Consider the following 25,985-nt stretch of genomic DNA (forward strand, 5'->3'; position numbering starts at 1 on the left):
GCAGAATGCTGCAAAGTGTTTCCATTTTATGGACAGATAAAATATAAACATTGTTTGGCATGGAAAAACCAGACTCTTTCCTTAAACTTACCCATGCTCCTATCCAGCCAAGCAAAAACATTTTTATTGGTGGATCACCATCCCAGTTCTGATACTGAGGAAGTCCTTTTTTTCCTTCCCTTAAACTGGAAAGTTCTAACAGCATGTGCAAGTCTGTCAGGCTGAGGAGTAACATTTCAAGCCAACTTCCATCAGAATCCTAGCGTTCAAAGCACTCAGGTTATCCCTGCAGCACTAGGTTCCCCTTCTGAAAGGGCACCGGATCTGAGTACAGTCAAACAATGCCACCAAATTGGGTATGTATCAACCAACAAAAAGGACTTTGAGATGCCTGGCTTCCTTGGCGAAAGCAAACCAGAAGTGCACAACTAGCAGGCAGACTATCTGAGCCACCACCACTTGGACCTAGGGGAATAGTCTCTTCTTCCAGATGTGTCTGATACAGTATGTCAAAGATGTGGGATTCCATATTTAGATCAAGCGACCTCTGTTTGTTGCTGGGACCAGGGCCCCCTTGGTTTCATTTCAGGATGATCTGAATCTTCGCTCCAGTGAGAATTCTGTCTTGTCTGCTCCAAAAAAATACAGCAAGAGAGGAGAGGGGTAATTCTAAATGCAATTGGCACAGAAGAACCTGGTAGACAAACTTACTCAGAATTTTTGAAGACAGCCCCTGACCCCTTCCCAAATGGCTCAAGGTCCTCTATTCTATCCTGTTTCATAGTCCTTTTCTTTAACGTCATGGTTGTTGAAACCCATGTCTTAAAGCAGGGGTGCCCAACCAGTGGCCCGGAGGCCACATGTGACCCGCGGAGCCTTCTGACGTCTCCTGCTCTGTGATGGAATAGAATACTGTTATTAATAGTAAGTTTATTACTAGCATCACAGTGTATATATGGACATATCTGTTCTGCAGCGGTTACTGGGCTGCTTTCAAACTGATCCACAGGTGCAGAGCAGTGCACCTGGGGGTTACCTGCACTGAGCCATAGGCCCCTTTCACATGGTCAGTCCAATCTAATTGGACCATCTCTTCACCTCTAGGGAGTAGAAGATGTAAATGGATTTGTGTCCGTTTACAAACGCCTACCTCCAATCCGATCTGCAAAAAGAAAAATAAAGTTGGCTCTATAGAGTAAAGTGGGCTGCCATACACCCGCTCCGCTCATTGTGGCCTGCGACCGGTTACCAAGTCGCTTAGGTGGCCCTCTCTCTTCAAAAGGTTGGGCACCCCTGTCTCAATTCAGCCCCAGAGATTACTCTGTGCCCCACATTCTGTCCTTCGTGCAAACAAGTTTTGACCAGAACTTTGCTCTAAGGGAAAGTGTCTGCATTGCCCAAGCCCTTCTATTTCTTTATTCAAGATGCTTCTCGTATCTGGCCCACCATGCAACACCCTGTGCTTTTCTGGAATTTTCATTTGGTTCTCTCTGACTTGCAGAAACTACCATTTGAACCAACCAGGGATATTCCCCTAGAGATTACCAACAAAGTGGACTTTTTGGTAGCCATCACATCTGTTAGATGTGTTTCTGAACTTATAGCCCTTTCCTATAAATTGTCTCTCCTTTACAAAGACACGGTTATCTTATGCCCATGACCATATTTTCTTGCAAAGGTGGTTTCAGCGTTCCAGTTCAGTTCTGCCATCCTTGTGCTCTGTGCCTGAGCACCCAAAGGAATTCTCTCTACATTGCCTGGATGTCATCAGAGCCATTAGAGAAAAGCTACAGCTCCCTCCAGAAAAAATGGTTTCCCTGTTTGTTGTATCCGTGGGACCTCACGAGGGGTACCCTGCTTTAAAATCCACTATTGCACAGCGCATTAGAATCCTGATTTCAAGAGCCTACGCTCTTGAGCAAAAACACACCCTGCACTCGTACCCGCTAATCCCACTAGAACTGTAGGTGTTTACTGGGCTTTTTGGCACCAAGCTTCTGTAGCCCAACTGTGTAAGGCTACCACTTGGTCTTTGCTCATACTTTCTCAACATTTTATCAGGTGGATGCAGCTTTTGGCCACAAGGTTCTTGCAGCGGCACTCTGAACTGAGTTTTTGACACCTGTTGTTTGGGCCTCTGTGTGCCTAGTTGTTGCCCACCTTCCTTCGTATTCATTGCTTGGGGACATCCCGTGTTATATAAATATGCTACAAAACGCATATAAAAGCACGCCAGTCTCTAGTGCATTATCCCACATTTTTTTTTAAAAGCAATCATTTAAAAATGTATACTTGCAAACAAGTGAATTAAAATTGCTCATCAAGCTACTCATTTGTAGCCTCTACAGCACAGTTCACGCCACAGTCCAGGGGCACCCCAGCAGGGTCCTTACTGGTTAACGCATTTTTAAAGGTTACACCTTCTTCCTCTGAGTCAATCTATACAAGTTTCTTCAGTTAAATATATGATCTACTACACACATCATGAGAACCCCAAGCACCACGATCAGGGTCAAAGGAGATCATTCAGTGGTGGCGGAGGGGGAAACCCATTTACAAGATTAAAAAACACAAAAGGTAATGTACAGATTAAATACAATTCATTTGCAAGTTCACCAGCAATGAACAAAAGTGCTGATAATTCCACTGCATACTAAGTATAAGTGACAGCATTACAGAGTACATTACCCTTTCAATATTGCGGGTCCACTAGGGCTCAGTGTGTTGCAGGGCACTGTTATTCCAGAAAAGGGGCTCCAAAGAAATCCAAGCCAAGTGCCTTAGCATGTTTGAAATGCACGTTGACAGCCTAGCCCAAAAGTTTTTGTGCAGGAGGTGTATTTTCATTATGTTAATATGCTGCCTGTGTACTGTATGATTATGCTAGGAGAAATTTTGACTTGCCATTTTCATGGATTATATGGCCAGCTCTGATTTGCTTTATGTAGCTCTAAGTAAAACCCAGTGAGCGATTCAGATGTGAAGCCACTAATATAAAGGTGACCAATCCTATAATGCAACATGGTAATAAAGTGCAGCGCTACAACATTTCAAACATGGAGTGCCATGTATATGAGAGAATATCACAAATAAAACATGTGACCATATTTCATCACACAACCTCTTAATATATAATCAAAGTCCAAAACAAGTCCTAAGTGCAAAACATGTCCAAAGTGTATTGAAATCATCCAATAAAGGTATATTCCCAGGTGTTCTCAAACATATAGTGACAATAGTGCTTACCTGCAAAAAGTGACTCCAGTGCTTTTTCCTTCACCAATATGCACTCACCAGAATTCCATTAGTAAACTGCATTACATCAAAACAACATTTGAGGGTTCCCGGCAATCACCCAGTGGCTCTTCCACAGAGATAATGGCCCCTCACACCAAAACCTGGTCAGTAGGTTGCTCACCACACAAAGCCCGAAAAAAGGGTTCACAGTGTAATAGTTTATTATAAAATGTATAGCATATAATTTAAAATGAAGGATTTACATCTGAATATAAAAAGCACAAACGGCCAAACTTGCAGCAATGGCCACCGATCCCAACCTATGAAACAGCGGCGTGGCGACTGCATGCATGCGAGGCTCCTCCCTATGTGTTTTGTAAGCATGCATGTCATTAGGGGATCCACCTACAGATTATGGTAGATTATGCAGCTCTGTTACGGCTGCTGAGAATGGAAATGCTGTAGTGTTGAATCCTCTGGAGGAAGAAGGAATTCATTGGCAGGATCACCAGATCTTTTCTTTATGTTGTAGTAAAACTTTAATTTTGAATAGTGCTCAGTGATTTTATTATAAAGGAACTTTGCAGGGACTTTTGTTTGAGTATTGTAATGCTGATGGTGTCCTTTTTTGTGCTCTACAGGTTCCACAAGCTCATCACTTTGTGATCACTGGGTTTCCAGGCTCCCGGGGAGCAAACAGCCCAGTATTGCCTCTGCGGCATCTTCTAGACGCACCTCTCTGGCATCACTGGCAGAGTCTGTGGAGCTGACGGGGGAGAGAAGTGAAGATGATGGTGAGGCAAATAACCTTGTAGATTAAGGGTTAGTCCACGTAAAATTTGAACTTCTGTCACAGGACACTAGTGATCTGAATAATCTACTAGCCGCCTTTAGGAGTACACAAGCAAGATGTCCTATGTCTGACTCAAGCTAATTAGCTTCTCACACAGGAACAGGCAAAGTCTAAGCACTTCTGGGCATCTCTGGAACGCACACAAAAAAAAGAGCTGCTTGTGATGCAGGTGGGTGAACTGTAGTTACGGACTTAGAGACATCATGGCCAAGCAGACTTGCAGAGACATCAAGTCTCCTAGAGAAAGGTCATATCACCATTTACATGAAACTGAAATATCTATTTTGATGCAGGCTTTAAAATGTAACTGATACTGTTACCCTTTAGAGACTTTGATTGCCCCACAATCAATTATAGATTGTGGTTCACTCCCAGTTCCCAGTCCTGCCCATAGTGGAAACAAAGAGCTTCTAGCGCAGGACGCAATGACAAAACCCCGGTCTACACTTTATATGGCCCTGTTTAGTGTAGAATCTCCTAAGATGGATAGGCTGTGGGAATATTGGCATGCGGATATACCAGCTTTTGATAGGGAAGTCTGGGAGGAATGCTTTGAGGATTGTTCCAGGTTCCATGAATTCAAACCAAGTTTCAACATAGAGTATTTTTTACGCCACAGAGGTTGCACAGTATCTTTCCACGGGGGTCTTCTGTTTGTACTCTGTCTCTGATGAGGGTACTTAATTTCATAGGTTTTGGACATGCCCATGGGTGACAGTTCTGAATGGAAGTTTTTGATCTTATCAACACACATTTACAACTGTCTCTCCCCCGTACTCCAGAATTAGTGTTACTGGGCATACATGATGATGAGCAGAGACCTAGATACACAAAACTATTGATCTCTTACTGTATTATGGGAAAAAGGAAATACTCTTCAAGTGGACTTCCCCCTCCCCTGCTCCAATTATCCTCTTGGGACTCTACCATTGATGGGGTATTGACTTTGTATAAATTGACATATATTAATAGAAATTGCCCCTGGAAATATGACAAAATCTGGCAACCATGGTTGGAGTGTTGATAATGGTTATGTGGATGTTTTCTAATTATACCAACGGCTAACTATTTGTAAGACTGCAATTATATAGGTCTTCCCTCATAATTATTAATTTTCTTTATCGTACATCACGGGACACAGAGCAGCCATAGTAATAACTATGTGGGTTATACGCCGCCTATAGGTGGATGGACACTGGCACACCCAAAGACAGGAAGTTCCCCTCTATATAACCCCTCTGTCAGAGGAAGCACATCAGTTTCTCTTTCGTTCATCGATGGACGTAGGGCCTTCTTGATCTTGACTATTGGGTTATATTGCCTCTGCAGGAGTAGGACTAGGCAGAACAAAAAAAAACCTGGCTACGCCCATGGGCTGTCCTCAGTCAGTATATAACCCCCTCCCTGCTGGTATTCAGTTTATGTCTGCCTAGTCAGGAGTAAGGTCCTAGCTCCTTGCTGAGATCTTTTGGTCTTGGCAAAGTTTTTTAACTTTTTGTCTTTTTTTCAATGCATTTTCTCCTGGGAGATCTGCAGTCAACTGCCTGTCTGGGCTATGGGCTGGATAATCTAGATCCAGTGGTCTCCCAAGTCCAGCCAGCGAGCATGTGCAGACCGCAGCTACGCACTAGGCCGGCCACGACATAGCCTCAACGGATGGAGGCTGGTCCGCAAGTTAAACATCTTGCAGGGTCGCATACGAATGGGCTCTGGTTTGAGTCGCATCAGTCCCTTGGCCCACATCCCCCCACTTTGGTACAGTTCCACCTTTGTGTGGTTTGGGGTGGACGCAGGTACCCTCCAGGGGTTGTCAGACCTGCATGCAGGATCCCTCCTCGCATCCTAAAGTCCCCTGGTTAAACTACGCTTCCCCCCCCCCCCCCCTACAGATTAGTGCGAGTCCCAGGGCAGTCAACGGATTCCCCTGGAATTCTCTTCTGTCATTTCCCTTCTGGGTGGTGTGTGTCCTGCCCTGGGGGTATGGGGAGGATTCCGGTGCAGCAGAGACCCCCTAGGTGCATGCCCTGCTGTGTGTGCAGTGTGGGGGTCCCAGTGCAGAGAGCACAGGGGTGTCCCCTTGAATGTTAACCCTGCCTGGTGGAGTACAGTACCTTTTTGGAAGGGGGTCCCCTTGCAGAGGGTGCAGCAATGTTGAAGGCAGCATGTTTCAGCATGTCAAACAGCCGGCGGCCATTTTGGGTGGTCTGACGACATGGCGGCCATTTAATCTTGGTCTTGCTGATCTCCGGCTGGTGGCCATGTTTGAGTAGCTGATGAGGTCACGGCGACTGGTCTGGTCTGTCCCCGGCTGGCAGCCACGTTTGTGTAGCCGATGTCATGATGGTCTAGTGAGATGCTAGAGACAGCCAGAACCTTGTGGCGATGCCAGAGCTGCTCCTCTTCCTCCCTCCCTATGCTTCTCTTCCTGTTCCGGGATATATGAAATGGATGCCGACATTGGTGTTGCTGGGTCTGAATTGCGGTGCTCCTCCGTTTTGGTAGGGTGTGTCTTTGGGGGTCCTTGTATAATCTCCCTCTCTGCTGATAGGTACCCTGGCCATTGGGGTGTCCCTTGGTGGTGCCAAGGTTCCTTTTTTACTACAGCCTCTTCTTCCTTATGGAGCCTCAGGGTCTCATCTAACCCACTGATCCCCCTCATGGTGGTTGCGCTGACAGCAGTCCTTGAGTCATTTGTATCCAGGGTGGAAGTAGCGTGTGGGCAAAGACCATGAAGGTCTGCCCTCATCTATTGCTGGGGTGGGGGACATCTTTTCTGGTTTCCAGATTCATGGACCTCCTTCGTGAGCTTCAAGAAGGTCCACGAATTGAACCTTTTGGGGGTACCAAAGAAGGGGGACAATTTGCACACTTCAGGGTGCCCTGTGTCTCCTTGTGTGGGTATAATTTCTGTAAAGGTTCGGTGATGTCCGAACTACCCAAGGTCCCCTCTAGCCCTGTCCAGGAAATTGGGCTACCTGGGTCTGACTCTAGAGTGAATGCTGACCAGGTTAGTCGTTTTTCTTTAACGTTGGCCCCTTCAGCAGGTTCAGTTCAACGTAAGTAACTGAGGCTCGTTGCAATCTCGCAAGATCCTCTTTTAGACGCCCCAGTCGTCCTAGTTTCACTGCGGGGCCAACCCCTTCCTCTTCTGCTGTGCCTATGAAGGACCAAGGACGAAAGTCTTCCGGTGGCCGTAAATGTCCCTTGCAAGCTACCTCTAAAAGAGAACCAGTTGTACCGAGGGCTGAGCTTCCATCCTGCTTTACAATAACTGGTTTTAATGGCCTATCCATTGAAAGCCAGGTACTGACAGATAGAGGTCTGTCAGGATCAGTGATCCCTACTATGTTGAAGGCGAGAAAGACTTCTAGTGAGAGATACCATTGTACGTGGAAAGCGTACATTTCTTGGTGTGAGTCGATTGGCATTCATCCTCAATTCTTTTCTTAGGCTAACATCCGAGCCATTCTTCAACAGGGCATTAAGCAGAAGTTTGCTTTGAGCACCATCAAGGGCCAGGTGTCTGCCTTAGCAGTCTTCTTTCAGCGACCCCTAGCCACTAACTCTCTAGTTCATACCTGCATTCAAGGGGTCCAGCATGTGGCTCTGCCATGGGATTTAAACTTGGTCCTATCGGTTATCCAGAAACCTCCATTCGAGAATATTCATGAGATTCCCTTACCTACATTGTCCCAGAAGGTGGCTATTACCTCGGCCCGCAGGGCTTCTGAGTTGGCGGCATTATCCTGTCATAGTCCCTATTTAGTATTCCATAGGGATAAAGTAGTTCTTCGTCCCTGTCCGTCATTTTTGCCCAAGGTTGTCTCTTCATCCCATTTGAATGAGGACATTGTGTTTGCCATCCTTTTGTCCCAAGCCTTCTCATCCCAAGAAATTTGCTTTGCATACCTTGGATGTGGTTAATGCGATTCGGGTGTATCTGGAATCCACTGAGTCCTTCCGGAGGTCAGACTCCCTTTTTTTGTTTACACAAGGACCAAGGAAAGGGCTGGCTGCTTCTTCGGCTACCATCTCCAGTTGGATCAGACAGACTGTAAATCAGGTCTATTCTATTAAGGGTTGGGTTCCTCCTCTCCCTGTCACGGAGCATTCTACTCGGGCACTTAGTAATTCTTGTGCCTTCCGTCATCAAGTTTCGGTATCACAGGTTTGCAAGGCGGCCACTTGGTTGTCAGTGCATACCTTCACTAAATTCTATAAAGTAGATATTTTGGCATCTGTGAATGCTTCTTTTGGCTGCAAGATTTTGCAAGCTGCTGTTTTCAGGGGGGATTCCCTCATAAGGGGTATGGTTTTTTTTTTTTTTTTTTTTTTTTTTTTCTTCCCCTTTCAAAATTTTTTCATTTCAGATGGGGCTCGGTTAGGGCTCTTGTGGTTAGCCTTGGGTTATTTTGCCCACGCCTCATTTTTCTTTGCCACTGCTTTTGGATGCCCCAATGGTCAAGATTAGGGAGGCACTGTGTCCGTCAATGAACAAACGAGAAAATTGGATTTTTGTACTCGCCGTGAAATCTATTTCTCTGAGTTCGACGGACACAGAACCCACCCTTCTTTGGAATTTTTGATACTTCTATTGCTGCTTGCTACTAAACTGAATACCTAGAGCAGGGAGGGGGTTATATACTGACTGAGGACAGCCCATGGGCATAGCCAGGTGTTTTTTTTTTTTTTTTGGTTGATTTTTTTCTGCCTAGTCCTACTCCTGCAGAGGCGAATTATAACACAATGGTCAAGATTAAGGAAGCGCTGTGTCCGAACGAGAAATGGATTTTACAGTGAGTGCAAAAATCCAATTTTTTCCCCCCCAGTGTCCTCAATGTGATGGTCATGGATTACATGTGCTCTTGGAGCATACTTGGAGGTCTGGACGGTTCTATTAGGAATCATGGACTTCAATCGGATCCATTTGAAAAAGCCGTCAGCCAAAATGGATGGTACCCGCGCCTCATTGGAAGGAGAAAAGATTCCTCAAGGTTTGCCTGTAATGCAGCCTTACGGCTCTGGACCCTGTGTAATGGAACCCTATGCAGTGTGTGTTCTGACCAAGGTGCTTTCCTGCAGGGTGCTATACAGGTCCAGGGGAGTGGACCCCACACTGAGGGGGACCCAGTCCCTGAAGGTCTTTTATGACCAAGCTCGCTGTGATGGGTGAAGATCGGACTCCTGTTATGTTCAGAGTCCTGCAGCAGGAATGGTAAGTCTGCATTTGTTTGCAGTCTCTCTTTTTAAAAATAAAAAAAATGGAGAGATCCGACTGTCTATTCTCCTGGTGGTCACTAGGAGCAGTATGCTGTTTAATTCTGCTATGTACTCTTGCTTATGTGAGCTGCTGTTTCTCCTCCAGCCACTAGAGGGCGCAGGCTCACTCAGTATGGCCTATTTTTATATAGACAGGAAGTGGAAAGGTGGCCATGCCATGTGGTAACAGGTTCAGTAGGCCTCTGGAGACATAGCAGCAGCCTAAGGATACTAACAAAATGTAAGTACTTTACTATGGAAGAACTATGTGAAGACAAGTCATGATTATATGCTGCATATTTACTGCTTATCCGGGAGGATTGTACAACTGTAAGCTAAAACACCCCTGGGAGCAGTTCACCTTAAAGTGTTGACTTCTCTATAAGCAGGTGCAGCGTAGTATACATGCTTGCAATCTTGTTTAAATATAGACGCTTGGGAAAACGTGAGCATGGATGCATTTTTTTTTTGAAAACTGACACTTTATTGAAATTTCAAGTGAAACAAAGAAATCAAGGAAGGAATAATAAGGCACAAGCAATAAAAGTAAGCGGTCACAGACCACAGTAAGCAAAGGCAAAGAATACAACATTGCATCAACTCATGCATTTCAGTACAATGACACTCAGTTACCGGGAGAGTTAGATTCCAGCAGCCTGCCACCGGTCAAGTAAACAAACCTGTCTGTGACCAAAAAAAAAAAAAAGGAAGGGAGCTCAAAGAGAAGGAAAATAGGAAAGGCGAACAAGAACACGGAGAATCGTGCGAACAGCCCAAGAATGGGAGAGAAAAGGTGTAGAGTAGATAAAGAAGAAGAAAGAAATGAAAAGGGAAGTAAAAGAAAGAAAAGTAAAGCAAAGGACGCCTCTACGACCCACCAACCCCACGCCCCCTCCCCCTCCACCCTCAGAAGGCGGAAGCCTCCATCTTATCCCAAAGATCCCAAACCTTGTCATGTTTGTCAAGCGTGTTATTTAGGGAAGCTGTAAGATATTCCATACGCCTGACGTCTCTAATTCTAGTGTGTAACTCAACTAGTGAAGGGATCTCCTGTTTCTTCCATTTAAGGGCAATTAAGCCGTCAGCACATGGGCTAACAGGAGTTGGGAGGATCGGGAGAACGTAGCAGGAGGAAGGCCCAGGAGGAACAGCTTGGGGTCTAACGGTATTTGTGCTTCAAAAATGGTATATAATAAGGCCCTAACCATTTCCCAATAGGGCACAACTCGAGGACAAGTCCAGTAAATATGGAACAGCGTCCCGACTGCACTACGGCAGCGCCAACAGCGGGAGTCCGCGGTGGGGTAAATAGAATGGAGCAGGGACGGAGTTTGATACCAATGCAGCATAACCTTGTATTGATTTTCCTTATATAAAGTGCAAACTGAGCTTTTAGCTGCACGTGACCAGACCCGCTTCCACGTCTCCAAGGGCACAGCCTCCCCCAAGTCCCTGTCCCATTTATCCATATACGCGTGCCGCGGACCCGTCAGGGAGGAATCCGCTATTAAAATTTGGTATGTACGTGAGATCATGCCCTTCGGAGACGAGCCCTCCAGGCATACCTTTTCAAACTCAGTTAAAGGGGAGAATTGTAGGGTCGGTGTAAAAGATTGGGCGAAATGGCGGATCTGCAGATAGCTATAGAATGCTTGTTTAGGTAAATCATATAAATCCTTCAATTCCTGGAATGATCTAATGGATGCATTTTTAAGGCGTTGCATCTCCAGTATAGTGCAATTGTGCTTGCTTAATCCTGCAGGTCTGGTATGGGGCTAACTGCAGTTAAGCAGGTGCTTGCTTACAAACTATCTGAAACACATGATTGCGGGAAACGCACCCTTGCTAAAGATACATGATCATGGTTGCACAAGGATGCATGGTTAGAATAATGGGGGCGGGGGGGGGGGGGGGGAGTTTGGGACTTTAAATGAAGCGCGCAGTCTGTGCCTCATGCCTGGTTCAGGTACAAAAATAGGGAAGGTGGGACTTTAAATGAGGCTATTGATTTGTGGGGATGAGATAATTAGAAAGTATATTTAGTTGGCATATGAAGTGCGACAATACATAACAATAATGCACATAGTACAAAAGGTTTAATATGTATACACACACACTCATACATGGTACATGGGAGACTGCCAGGGGATACCAGATGCTGTAGGCTTTCCCTAACCGGGTGAGGAAGGCATCTGAGGTTGCTGGGTTTTGAGAGTATCTCAGGCCAGTAAAACTTAGGGCAGTCTCTGAGGTGGTTTGTTCCATCTTTAGCAGGCAGAAACCTGAGTTTTGCCTTTAAGTACCATTAAGGGTCAGAGTTCATCCCTATCCAGTTTTTTCCACCTGTCAGGCCATTCTTGTGTCCTTTGGACTTGAATTGATCTTGACTGTCCTTGCAGAGATTCCCTACCAGGTGTGGCAGTATCTTGGGCCATCCATCATCAGGTGTCAGTGGCCCAGGCGTACAAGACCACTATTTGGTCTTTTTGTATATACATCTATAGGGTTTTTAACAGGTCAATGTCAATCACGTAGAAGATGCTGCCTTTTGGCCTCAGCGTATTACAAATAGCAGAGTAGGTCCTCCTTTGGTGGCAGTTTCTATGATGGTGTCTACCTCTTCTCAGGGGCATTGCTTTGGGACATCCCACATAGTATCTACTATGGCTGCTCTGTGTTCCGTGATGTAAAATAAAGAAAATAGGATTTTTAATACAGCTTACCTGTAAAATCTTTTTCTTGGAGTACGCCACTGGACACAGATGTCTCTCCCCTCTTGCTGGAATATACATTGCTTTGCTACAAAACTGATGTGCTTTCTGTGAAGGAGAGGTTATATAGAGGGGGACTTCCTGTCTTTGGGTGTGCCCATGTCCATTAAGCTATAGGTGGCATATAACCCACATAGTAATTACTATGGCTGCCCTGTGTCCCGTGATGTACTCTAAGAAAAGGATTTTACAGGTAAGCTGTATTAAAAATCCTATTTCTTATCGTACATCACAGGACACAGAGCCATAGTAGTTACTATTTGGGTTAAAGGCCACCTTCAGATGATGGACACTGGCATGCCCTAAATTAAAAAGTGCACTCCCTATATATAACCCCTCCCATTGGTGGGAGTGCCTCAGTTTTTTTCGCCAGTGCCTAAGGCGTTGGTCGCAAATAAAGATGTGCTATACTGAGCTCCACTGGAGCAATCCTTGCTGGGGCTAGCCATGCAGCCGAATCCATTCAAAGTGTCTTTTTGGCCAAATTCATGGTACCCGGGCCTCTTATCCTGAAGAAACTAGGTCTTGCCTGTAACGCTTCTCTTTAGAGAACTGGACCCCGGGATCCAGTACGTTTTGGTATTAAGGCCATAACGTTTTTACTGGTGGTTGTGCTATTAGAGGTCCAGGATTCCTTGAGGATCCCCAGCTCCTGAAGGTTTAAAGGCATTGTAAAGTAAAAAATTTTATTTTTTTAAAATGACAAACGTTATACTTACCTCCACTGTGCAGCTCGTTTTGCACAGAGTGGCCCCGAACCTGCTCTTCTGGGGTCCCTCGGCGGCTTTCTGCTTCCTCCCGCAGGTACTTCTCGTGTTCATGCGAGCTCCTTCGCATGGTGAGAAGCACCTACGGGTGCTCTCCCGTGATACAGACGGCGGCTATTGCCGCTCGCTGTATCACACAGCCCCGCCCCAGCACGCTGCATCATTGGATGGGATTGACAGCAGCGCAAGCCAATGGCTGCGCTTATTTCAATCCATCTACTCCAGCCAATCAGCGGCCAGGCTGAGCGGCGAAGAGGACGGCGGGGGTGAGCGCGGGTTTGTGGAGGTGTCAGGTAAGTAAAACGGGGGGACTGGGAGCGCCGGCAGTGTCAGATGTTTTTTCACCTTAATGCATAGAATGCATTAAGGTGAAAAAACATTTACCTTTACAACCCCTTTAACAGAACCCACTGTAAAGGGTGAAGATTGGGTCTGTTGGTTTACTACAGAAAACCCCGCGATGGGAAAGGGAAGTGGAGTTTTCTAAGAATTTTTTTTTATTTATTTTCTTATGACTATCTCCTATAAATTAAGTGTTGTCATGCCTATGTGTTACCACTGGGGGCTGTATTGAGCACTTACCATCTCAGCAGCAGTTCCTCCTTCCTCTTCCCAAGCAGCAGTCCTTCCTCTGACCTCTGATAAATCTGGGGGTTCCCTCTCCCCACCAGACGCCCCCTTGTGCTGTTTTTTTTTTTTCTTCCCATCTTCTCGGAAAGAGCGCCACAGAATTATTTTATTTATTTTTTTAAACGGCATGAACGGCACACCGCTCAGCGGCTTCCAGACCTCCCCCCCCCCCCCCATTCCGCCTTCCTCCCTGTAAACCCCGACCCCCATAAGATCAGGAGCCCTCACTCGCACGGAAAAGAGCACTTTAAAAAAAAAAAAAAAAAGGGAAGGGCTGTAGGGGGTGGGGGAGCTTAGCACGGCGTTGGCATCCTCCAATGTCCAGCGCGGGAGTTATGTTTTAAAAAGGTACCATTTGTGCTGTTACATGCTGCAGGAGGGACAAGAGCAAAGGTGGCATAGAAGAGGTTTGGTGGCACAGGCATTCCTTTGACACATTTACAACTGCATCAGGCTGAGCATTAATAGCGGTGACAGAGCTGGACTATTGCTCAAGCAGTGGATGCATTCCTTCTGGTAGTACCTCTGCTTTGTGCATCGGGCTATGGTCAGAAGGGGGGTGAAAAACACCTCAATAAGGGGCTCTTGAAAGACTTCTACAGTCACACAGAACCCTAGATCCATCTCAGTAAAGATGGCATCCTCCCCTGAGAGGAATATGGCTGGTCAGAGTGAGCCATCAGGAGGGGCTGGTGTTGCAGCTGCTCTTAACACTGAAGCCCCTGTGTATATTATGAAGGAGGTTTTTTCTTCAAACTTTTTAAGCTTGAAGCAAAGGTTTGATGCTTTAACCGCATCCCAGAGTGGAACTCAGCGTAACAGGCCCCCATCCATTGCTCAGGACCCTCTTGCTGAGGAACAAAGTGCGAGAGATGACTATTTCTCTCAAGGACCAGGAAAAGGCTGATGTCTCCTCTTCCGAAGAGCCTGATGAGGAAGTATCAGGTTCGCAGGAAAGGTTTTGGTACAATCTCTCACTAAATTGGTCCGCTCCACATTGACTGCGTTACTGGCAGTAAAAATCCCAAAAGCCTACTTCTAGTTTGGGTTCACTAAAGCCTCCCCAATCTGTCAATGCTTTTCCTATCCATTCATGGCTAAAAAAAGCTTATGTATTCTGAGTGGGAGCACCCAAATAAAGTTTTTTTTTTTTTTTTTTTTTTTTCCTCTGAAAACGTTTTTAATACCTTATTCTATGGAGGAAAAGTTTTATAAGAAATGGGCAATTCCAGCAATTAACTCTGCTATATCTTCTGTAAACAAAAACTTGACTTGTCCAGTAGACAATGCTCATATGCTAAAGGGTCCAACAGATAAGAAGTTGGAGTTCCTTTTTAAAAACTATATTTCCCTTGCATGCTAAGTCATTCAACCTGCACTGGCAGCAATCGGAGTATCTCAGGCCTTAAAGGACCAGTTTATAGAGGTACTCAGTTATTCCTGATCAACGGGCGCAGGATGTCGGAAGCGTTGTGTTTTACAGTAGACTCTCTGAAAGATTCTATTCCCCAGGCCTCACGGCTCATGCTAAGGCTGGTACATGTGCATAGAATCCTATGGTTGAAAAATTGGTCAGCCGAAGCGCCAAGCAAAAAGCTCTTGGCCAGTTTCCCTTTTTTATGGTGAATGGTTATTTTGGAGACAATCTGGATAAGTATATGCAAATAGTTTCTAATAGGAAAAGTTCCCTATTACCATTTAAGAAGACGTTTAAGAATTTTTCTTTTAAACGTGCTTCTTCTCCAGTGCCAGGGGCATCAGCCTCCGGGCACTCGTGACGGCCTCTACCGTCAGATTTCAAGAGATAAACCCCAGGGTCAAAAGAGGACCTGGGAGAGGAAACCCACAAAACAAAATACTAAAGCCTTATGAAAGGGTGCCCCTGCTTGCTCAAGTGGGAGAAAGGCTTCTACAGTTTTTAAGGGTCTGGCAGGAACAATGTCAAGACAGATGGGTGGCTTCCTTAATATCTCTAGGTTACAGACTAGAGTTCCGATTGTTCCCATCTCCTTGTTTTCTCAGATCAAACGTTCCCAGAGATCCAGTGGAAAAAAAAGCCTCTTTCTAGCTTTGGATCATTTCTAGTCTGAGTGATATTGGTGGTCCCCTTGGAAGAGCAAGGATTAGGATTTTTTTCAAACCTTTTCACGGGTTCCAAAACCAAATGGGGATGTCGTACCCATTTTAGATCTCAAAGGGCTAAACCGGATTTTGAATATCCGTTCTTTTCGCATGGAGTCAACCCGATCAGTAATCTCGCCCAATCAGTAGTCTCCATCCTACAAGGGGGAGAACTTCTGGCATCAATTGACATCAAGAATGCTTTTCTCCATGTGCTGATTTTTCCCCGTTCACCAGAAATGTCCACACTTTGAGGTAGAAAATCTTCATTTCCAGTTTGTAGTTCTGCCTTCGGGCTATCTACTGCACCTCAAGTGTTTACAAAGGTCCTGCCTCCTCCTTTAGCCAGGTTAAGGGCTCAAGGTATAACAATATCAGCCTTCTTAGACGATCTACTCTTAATAGATTAATCGGTAGCCCGCTTAAAACCAAGGCTTACTCACTGCAGTCAGCTACCTGGAATACCTAGGTTGGATTCTCAACCTAGAGAAATCCTCCTTAAAACCATTGAGGAGATTGCAGTACTTGGAGCTGATCATAGATACAGCTCAGAAGAGGGTGTTTTTGCCCCAGGAAAGGATCAGTTTCATAAGGGAACCGATTCAATTAAAATGAAGAAGAATCCCTCTGTTCGACTTTGCATAAAATTGTTGGGAAAGATGGTGGCTGCTTTCAAGGTCGTTCCTTATGCGCAGTTTCATTCAAGACTGCTGCAAAACAGTATCCTTTCAACTTGCAACAAGAAGGTCCAACCTCTGGACTTTCCAATGCGTTTATCCCCCAAAGTGCGTCAGAGCCTCAATTGGTTGATATCCAAGAATCTTCAACAAGGAAAATCCTTTCTACCAATTTACCTGGAAGGTGGTAACAGATGCCAGCCTTCTGGGCTGGGGAGCAGTCCTGGAAGAAGCGTCTGTCCATGGGAAATGGTCCAAATCAGAGAAGACCTTTCCCATCAATATTCTCGATTTTGGGCAGTACACCTGGCCCTGGAGGCCTGGTCGCTCAGACTACGGAATTGTCCTGTAAGGATCCAATGCCACAGCTGTGGCCTATATCACCTAGGAGGCACAAGAAGTGCAGCCCAGAGAGAGATGAATCATGTTCTATCTTGGGAAAACAACATTCCTTCCCTATCAGCAATTTTCATTCCAGGGATAGAGAATTGGCAGACAGACTACTTGAGTCGCCAACAATTGTTCCTGGGAGAATGGTCCCTTCACCCCATCATCTTTCTGTCACTATGCCAAAAATGGGGAGTTCCAGACGTGGATCTGTTTGTGTCCAGGTTCAACAACAAGATCGACAACTTTGTGTCAAGGACAAGGGATCCGAGGGCATACGTAACAGATGCCTTGGTTTTTTTTCTGTGGGATCAGCTTTTCACTGATCTATGCGTTCCCTTTTCTGCTGCTTCTGCATCTTCTCGCAGGATCAAGAAAAAAAGGGAAAGAGTTGATTCTTGTGGCTCCAGTGTGGCCCAGGAGATCGTGGTTTGCCGAGATCATAAAAATGGCGGTAGGGGACCTCCCGGACGCTATCGTTATGACCAGACCTTCTCTCGCAAAGGTCTGGTATTCCATTCTACCTTGCAAACGCTAAATTTGGCGGTTTGGCTATGGAGAACCACATTCTGAAAGATTGTGTGCTGTTGGCTTCAGTAGTTTCTACTTTGGTTAATGCTAGGAAGCCGGCCTCCAGAGTCATATACTATAGAATCTGGAAAGCATATGTCTCCTGGTGTGAATCCAGGGGTTGGCACCCCAGGGAATGCGTCATAGTTGGGATCCTTGAATTCCTACAGATAGTACTCAAGGCCAGGTTCATTGGTAATACTATCTAACGCCAGATGTCAGCCTTATCAGTGTCCCCCCTCCCCCCCCCCAATGACCACTTGCTTCACACTGTCTGGTTCACAACTTGATTCACGGGTAATGTGGATTAATCCTCCAGTTAGGTCATCCCTGAACCCTTGGGACTTAAATTTAGTCCTGTCGGCATTACAGAAGCAGCCTTTGAGCCAATACAAGATATTCCCGTGGTCCTCTTGACGAGGAAAAATTATTTTCTTGGTTGCCATATCTTCTGTAGGAAGAGTATAGGAGTTGGCTGCTCTTTCTTGTAAAGAGCCATATTGGTTTATTCATAAGGATGAGGTTGTATCCTCCTCCTGAATTCCTACCGCAGGTACTCACGGTTTTTCATTTAAATCAGGATATTGTTCTGCCTTAATTTTTTCCAGAACCTCATTCTGTGGAAGGGTACATTCTCTTGATGCGGTGCGAGCGGTCAAGGTCTATTTGAAAGTGACCGCTCAGAGTCATAAAACATGCTTGGTTTGGCCAGACGGTCCTAAAAGAGGACAGGCAGCATCAAAATCTACCATTTCTAAATGGATTCATCAAGTGATTGTTCAAGCTTATGGTTTAAAGAGGAAAATTCCTCCTTTTCATATTAAAGCGCAGGGCTGTTGGTGCTTCTTGGGCAGTGCATCACCAAGCCTCCATGACTCAGATCTGTAAGGCCGCAACTTGGTCTTCAGTCCATACATTTACCAGATTATATCAAGTAGATGTAAAAGATCATGAGGATATTGCCTTTGGGCGCAGTGTACTGCAGGCTGCAGTATGAGTAGTCTAGTCTCTTGGTGCCTTACTTCTGTTGTGTCTCCCTCCCTTCAGTTGGCATTGTGATATCACACATAGTAACTACTAAGGCTCGGTGTCCCGTTATGTACGATAACAAAATAGTATTTTTATAACGGCTTACCTGTAAAATCCTTTTCTTTGAGGTACATCACGTGACACAGAGGTCTCTCCCTTTATTTGGTGTACACCTGTATTGCTTTGCTACAAATCTGAGGTACTCCTACCAGTGAAAGGGGTTATATAGGGACTGCACTTTTTAATTTAGAGCGTGTCAGTGTCCATCACCTGAAGGTGGACTTTAACCCACATAGTAACTACTATGGCTCTTGTGTCCCTTGATTTGCCTCAAAGAAAAGGATTTTACAGGTAAGCTGTTATAAAAATCCTATTTTTTCCTTTTCATGTTATTTTTTTCCTTTTATTTTGTGTACTTCTTTTTTTTTTTTTTTTTTTTTTTTTTTTAATCTGTTTGGATATCTATTGTCTATGTACCGCTTATGGTTGCTTATAAAGAGCAATCCTGCTTGTGTGTTGCTTCACCAGGGTCATCTGAATGAATGTCCCTATTGGAACATTTCCACTCTTGGTATTCTGTTGTCAACCCACAATTTGGGATTTTCTTTTAGGCTCTGTTCACATCTTGGCATTCTGGATCGTGGGCAGAATCGCCTTGATTCCAAATGATGACAAATCGTGGCATGCCCATGTGATCTCCCTCACTTCCAATGGCACCCCAATCACGGTGCAATTTTTCCACGATTGTTGCCTGACAAATCGCGGTAAACTCGTGCAAACAGAATCACAGGACGCATGTCGCCCAAAAACTTCTTTTGGGCAACAGGCGTCCCACGATTCTGTTTGCGTGATTTTGCCGCCATTCGTCGGGTGACAATCGTGGCAAAATCGCATGACGTTGTGCCATTGGAAGTGAGGGGGATCGCACGGGCGTCCTGCGATTTGACGTCATTCGGGATCGTGGGCAGAATCGCAGCGGTTCTACCCGCGATCTGGGAAGCCAAGATGTAATGAGAGCCTTACTTTTAATAACTGTATACAGGACAAATGGAGAGAGTGAATCTACCTAATGGGAGCACAGAGTGCAATAAAAAACTGACAGATTTTCTAAATCATCTCTACTCTAGCCAAAACCAAAAAAACAAATTGCCTTTAGTTAAACTTTAAATTAGTTATAGATACCAGTGCTTCATTGAACGTAGTCTGTTCTGTATGAAGGATGTAGAACACAATCATATTGTTACCACAAAGAGCAGTGTTGTGTTGGCATCCGCAAAAATTCATCAGCCTCAGTGGAAAAGCCCAAAGGCACAAAAGAGCTGAGATCTGATTGGAAAAGTTTAATACAAAAAAGTTTAGTTTGTAAAGTTCTGCGTGGCATGACAAAGCCATCCTGTATACCAAATGGATCAACTTAGGGCATTGGGAGAAGATAGTAGGTTCTGTGTACAGAAAAAAAAAATACTAGTTCAATTGTTTGCAAGTGTATGTTTATGCACAAGCAGAAAGCATTAAGGTTTTTAGATTGATTTCTGTTTTCTGTTCCACTATAGGTGGCTTCTCCTCGCGTCCATTTGTAAGAAGTGTGCAGCGTCAAAGCTCTGGCCGGTCTTCAGTTACCAGTCCCCTGGTCTCCAATGAAAATGGATTTAGACCATCATGGTCATTAGCGGCCAAACTGCATCTGCGGGCAGCCACTTCCTGCCGCCACACATCAGATTCCCCCATACATGGTTCTTCACTCGGTAAAATCGGTGAGGCTGATGACCACGTGTCAACATCTTGTTTTGGAAGCCTTCGAAATCTGTCTGGCAGCTTCCACGAACACCTTGAAAATGTGAAACGTGAGTATCGGACCTCAACCCGGGCTCCCTTGGCATTAGCAGAAGGTGGTGCACAGCCTGAACCAGTGGTGAAAAAAGCTGTACCAGCTGAGCCATCTGGAAAGAGTGCAGCTGAGCTAGTGGGCAGGAACCCACTACTGGATCCTATAGATAATAATAATCATATCGCCTTTGTGGATCAAAGCGATTCTGTTAATTCCTCCCCGGTAAAGGAAAGTTCACCACAAATTGAGGAAGTACATAGTAATAAGCCTGTTACCAGTAAAACAACCACAGAGCAGGGTAAAACAACACGAGCAACAGAGAAGGACTCTTCTACAACCACCTCAGTGGCAGCAAGCAGCAACGGAAAACCAACAACAAAAACAAAAAGAAGCGAAAGGTGTGAAGTTAAAACCCCCACACGTCGTTCATCCACACAACTGCGGAAAGACTCTGGGAAACCGCAGGAAGCTTCCACACCTGTGTGTCAACAGAGGCAAAGAACGTCGAGTTCCACCCCTAGCAACATCTCCTCTCCGGCACAGAAGAAACCTGCCCCAACTTCTAAGAGCTCCTCAGTGTCAAGCACATCCAGCAAACATCGAGCACCAGAAAAGACTCTTAGCAGAGAGGCGTCTAAGGTAAGCTTGGGCTCAGACAAGGCCTCTGCAGTAAAACCTAGCAGTAGCACTACCCGTACTGCACAACCCAAGAGCAGCGATTCTCCAGCAGACAATCGAACAGTGCGTAGTTCCTCTATGGCTAGCCTTCGCACTTCTCAAAGTACAGCTCGTTCTGGTCTCAAACGGGACAGCAAGTCAGAGGATAAAGGGCTGAGCTTCTTTAAATCTGCTCTAAGGCAAAAAGAAACCAGACGGTCAGCAGATTTGGGAAAAACCAACATACTGTCCAAGAAACCTACGACAACCAAGAGTTTAAGCCAGGAGAAAACTGACAACTTGCCAGCCTCGCCAACCAAGGAGGTTGCCCCAAACCCAAAAAAGCATTCTGTCTTACCTCAACACAAAGCCAAGTCTTCCCCAGATGAAAATCGAACCCAGTCATCTCCTTGTGCTAAAAAGACTTCTGATAGATACCTAAAAAAGTTCCCTTCTTCAACTAAGCCATCGCCTAAAGCTCAGTGATAAAGGGTGCGGGGACAGCTGTACCATATGTCCTGACTGGAGGTGAATGCAGGAGAGCTGTCCCTGCTTACAGCTGTTGTTCAGAATGTATGCACTTTTAAAATTTTATTTTGTTTTTTGATTTGTTTTATTTTATTTTTTTAATTTTTACTTTGTGGGGTTGAGGGGTCTCGTTCTTGATTTTCCCAGCTAAGCTTGCAGCATGAGAGTTTACTTGTGTTTAAGGAATTTATTTTACTGGTGGGTGAGATGATTGCTCAGAATGCTTCTTTGGCAAATGAACTCTGTCCTCAGCCAGCCCTGCTAAAACCTGCCTGCTTGTTTTAACTCGAGGGATTTTAGGGTGGGGGAGGTGGGGATACTTTTCACTTCTGCCAACCGAATGCTGCTTTTTCTCTCCTCCTCCTTACCAAAGCCTGGCTATGACTTCAGTACAGTGGAGGGTAGGATAAAGGTTAGTTTACTTCTCAAGCGAAGGATGACATTGCGTTTTTTATTTTTTTTGTGGTGTCCTATGCACGTGCAAAGGGCATCTCCACATCGTTTCTTTTTTCCTGAAGGCTACAAAGCTTATTTCCACTCCACCACAGCCTCTAGCTCTCCTCCATTCATATGCTCATGTCATGGCCAAAGTGGTCTGTACTGTAGAATACTCTTGGCTTTTGTTGGTCTACTAAATTCACCTATCACCATCTGTAATTTAGTACTGAATATCGCAACAAGCAGCCTTCTGCTATTATGTCCATGTACAGAAGTTCATCCAAAACCCTAAACAGTGTTTGAAAAGCATTGTATCCCTGCTCAGTTCCTAATGCCAATTACTTATTTCCTCCAGCTCAAACCCAGTATTTCTCCCATCTGAATGGATACCTTCTCTCATGTAATCTACAGTCCATACATCCTAATTCGCATGCTCCTTTTTATTTTTATTTTTTTATACAACCTGGTAAAGCTCCAAAAGACAGTAAGAGTTGAATATCTACAGCGGCTCCCTTGTACCAGAAAGTCCTAGGCTTTAATGAGCTCCACATCTGCTTTTATAAACCTTTTAATAGTAGCTCTCTTGTAAGACTGATGGCTGCTGTAAAACTGCAGCCTGAGTTTGAAATATGTGCTATATTTCTGTGTATAGGCAAAATTTAACGTTTGGCATATAGTCAACGTTGTTTAATTTGCTGGGACATTATAGCTTTTAATGGGTGGATTAAGTCAATAATCCTTGCGGTCTGTCCCCTGCACCACCCAAGTGTTTAGTGCTGTATTTCCTCCCAAGTCATGTTTGACTTCAGTAAAGGGAACTGTTAAGGAACTGAGAAATGGCTTTACCTAAATGTGATAGGTCTGACGAGCCACAATCCTAAACCATAAAGACTGAGCCTGTTACCCTTGTCATGTACAGCAAATATGTTTCATGCAGGAGAGATTTTAGCATTGTTTCTGTTAGTCCATAGGTTAACAAACCCGTGATATCGAGTGCATGGGATACTGGTAGAAGAACGCTTAATGTACATTGGAAATTCCTGTTTGAGGGAGTGTGTACACCCTACTTATTTAATTACAGTAATATGGTGGGGTGATTAGAACATGGAGGGTGTTTACTGTTTGCAACTGATTGTTTTGTGGACCAGTTTCTATTTATCGCAGGTGGGAATGCATATTGTCATTAGGACCTTTCGTGGACGTGTACAAATCTTGTACCTTCTGTTTAGATTAATGGGGTGCGGTTCACAACAGCCAGTTGCCGCCATTGCAAAGAGTTTTGCAGACTGCAACCTTGCAAAATATCCCAAAGTACAGTCATGATGTACAAAATCTCTGCTGTTGTAAATTCTGTTCAGTAATCAGTTGCATGTTATGTAATTTGGCACCAGTATTTTATCTGAACTTCCACATCTAAAACAAATGCTGAGCAAACCTACCTAGCTTTAACATGTACAAACGCAACTTGCAAAATAGAAGAAATGCACAATTGTAATCAAGTCTCCATTGCAACAAAAGCAGCAGAGGGCAATCGTACTCAGCTCCTATGTAAACTCTCCCCACCATGTGTATTGCAATTAACATGGAAAAACATTGTGTATGGTCATACTTTTAATGGGAAACTATAGTCTGTGATTAGGAAGCTCAAGTATATATTATAATGTTTGCCTGACATTTCTGGTATGACTTTCACATTTTTTACTAGGTTATTAATCCTTGTTTTGATTTATTTTATTTTTTTACCCATATTTGTAAATGTTTCTCCAGTAGTGACATGTATAGCAGAAACCTTGATTAGTATCTTTGCTTAAAGTGGAGTTCCACTCATTTAAAAGTTGTCGGCTACAAAAAGTGTAGCTGCTGACTTTTAATAATCGGAGGCTAGCTTGTCTCACGGTCCAGCGATGTGGGTGCACAAAGCTTTGCTCCCCTCGCCCTCCTCTCCGCAGCTCCGGCATTCTAACTGTGGGCGTGAGCCCCGTTGCGCACTGTGAATGGCTGGCAATCTTCTGAGACCTGTGGCGTGTCCCAGAAGATTGGAGGGGGAGTGGGTGATCGTCTGGCACCAGGGGAGGAAGTGGGAGCTGGGTGCCTGTGAAAGCTGTGTAACCGCCCCCCCAAAAAAATTACATGCCAAATGTGGCATGTCAGGGGGTCACCAGCACTTAAAGCAGAAGTTAATTTTGGGGTAGAACTCCACTTTTAAAGCAAAACTTTGGGCATGAATTAAATACCTTGTGGCCCCTTCTTTAGCTTAGAAATATAGTTCTCGTTTTTTACAGCTGATGATCTAATGCAGAGGAATACTTGCCTTACTCTGTAGTCTTGTAGCAGCTGTAGATTTTTTTTTTCTCTGCTTACCAATACCAGAATGTGTGCGGACATTCACTCTTTACACCTTTACTACCTTGAATTCTGTGACTTATATTCACTATGCCTTGTGGGTAGGCGCTGCTGTGTCACATATTTCATAGAGCCCACCTTCTGAACTACAAAGGTGTGAAAGGGAAGAGTTTCAGGAGCTGGAGTCGGTAAAGGAATCACAGCTTACAGGAAGCATAGTACCATGGGATATATAGTCCTTTCAGTCACTCGCAACATGAACAGGAAATTTTTCAAAAATGATTGTATTGCTGTTACAATGCCGATGTAAAATGAAAGTGTATGCAGTGCTGTAGATTTCATTTAAGATAAGTATTCCTCTGTATTAGATGATTGCCTAGCAAAACAAGTCAATGTAAATTATTTTGATACCCAGATTTAGTCTTGACTAGAACTTCAGTTTGCTATAGGGAATCCACTGGTATTAGATTACTACCACAACCTCATGACACGTGTTAAGCCTAGTAAACATTAAAAAATTTGACAAATATCCGTATTTGGAATGATCGTTCAGTTCTCTGTTGCCATACTGCTTTTCAGAGCTGATATCAATTGTTCAGATGAAAATTTCTGAAGGATTATGTCCACACATCCTTTGATGTTTTTGGATGCATTTGGATTGTCTATTTTCAGTCAGAGCTGATCAACAGACTTAAATGCTAACTCCATTCTAAGGAAAATAAATTGCACTTTTTCCCCTGCAAAAATATGAATTTTTTTATTTTTGCATAGGAGTCTGTATGCTTAGTACCATGTTTCACCCTAAATAGAGGTATAATAGAACTTGTTGCAAAAACTGGTACTGGTAGTCCAGCCAGCGTATATAATGAACACAAATCGGTGCACTTGCATAGATGTGTTTACAAATGACACAGTAAAACAAGGTTTAAAACATTAGCTCTAAAGGGCTGATGTGTTTTCATATAGGTGTAAAACAAATCACACGGGACTAAAGTTTCCCTTTTTAAACCAGGGAAGAAAAATTGCATTCTCTAGAAAAAAAATCTGGGAAATATGAAAGTAAACCATCTGGTCGATGGTCTCTGCTGGTATATGGTCGGCTCGTACCTATCAAGGGATTTGACCCTAAATTGCTATTTATTTACTATTTTTTCCATGAAGTTTGGTTTTTAAAGATCAATGCAGTAGAACACTAATATGTGAAACAGATTTTGTTTTATATTTTACCTTTTTAACCTGTAATTGCTGCTCTATCAATATTGCAGATTGTTGTGGAGTAAATTTATTGTAGTCACTCCTTTCCACCTGTAGTGCAAGATGGCATACTACCAGATGCACGGCTGGACATGTTTCCTAATTTTTTTAACCCCCTGCTCAGGCACTTTTTGCATGGCAGTGTTTCGACTGAATGTGCACGCACTTGTGACCTATGCAAGAAACTGTAGGTAATCACTCTTGGTGCTTTCACCTCTAGACAATTGAGTTCCTCAAGATGGTGTGAGTGTTGTGTTGTGGAGGGAGGGGCACAAGATGGGAAAATCTTTTATTGCTGTTGGGTTTTATTACTATTACCTGCACCTCTTGTTAGTGCTAGTATTATGCTGATGTATGTATCAAGTTATCTAGTTTTTTACCCGTTTTCGTAGAGCGGAGATGTACTCGTAGGTTTTTACCAGAATAGCGTATTCCCTTTTACAATATATACTAGCTTGAATTTGTTCTTCTTTTTCCCTGATATGCTATCACTACCTGGTATGTTATTGCACTTTAGCTCTTGGGAGGAAATTTTAACTGAGGTAGCTGCTTATAAGACGACGACAAAAAAAAAAAAACTTCCTGTTCACTTCCTGTTTGACCAGACAGAGTGTTTGCTTCTTGCCAGCATTTTTG

The 25,985-nt window shown here is 44.3% G+C and overlaps 1 protein-coding gene across 1 annotated transcript in view; it reads left to right on the plus strand.

The window, feature by feature from the left end:
• Positions 1 to 24,841, plus strand: part of USP31 (ubiquitin specific peptidase 31) — a 165,119-nt gene extending 140,278 nt beyond the window's left edge. The window contains exons 14-15 of the mRNA XM_077450182.1: positions 3,879 to 4,031; positions 19,855 to 24,841. Of these exons, the coding sequence (XP_077306308.1) occupies positions 3,879 to 4,031; positions 19,855 to 21,272 (1,571 nt within the window). The 3' untranslated portion in view covers positions 21,273 to 24,841. The remainder of the gene's footprint in view (positions 1 to 3,878; positions 4,032 to 19,854) is intronic.
• Positions 24,842 to 25,985: the final 1,144 nt, after the last annotated feature.

The sequence above is a fragment of the Lithobates pipiens genome, unplaced genomic scaffold, assembly GCF_037356315.1.
Source record: "Lithobates pipiens isolate NorthernLeopardFrog02 unplaced genomic scaffold, aLitPip1_a1.2 Scaffold_22, whole genome shotgun sequence".
In the NCBI taxonomy this organism is placed as follows: Eukaryota; Metazoa; Chordata; class Amphibia; order Anura; family Ranidae; genus Lithobates; species Lithobates pipiens.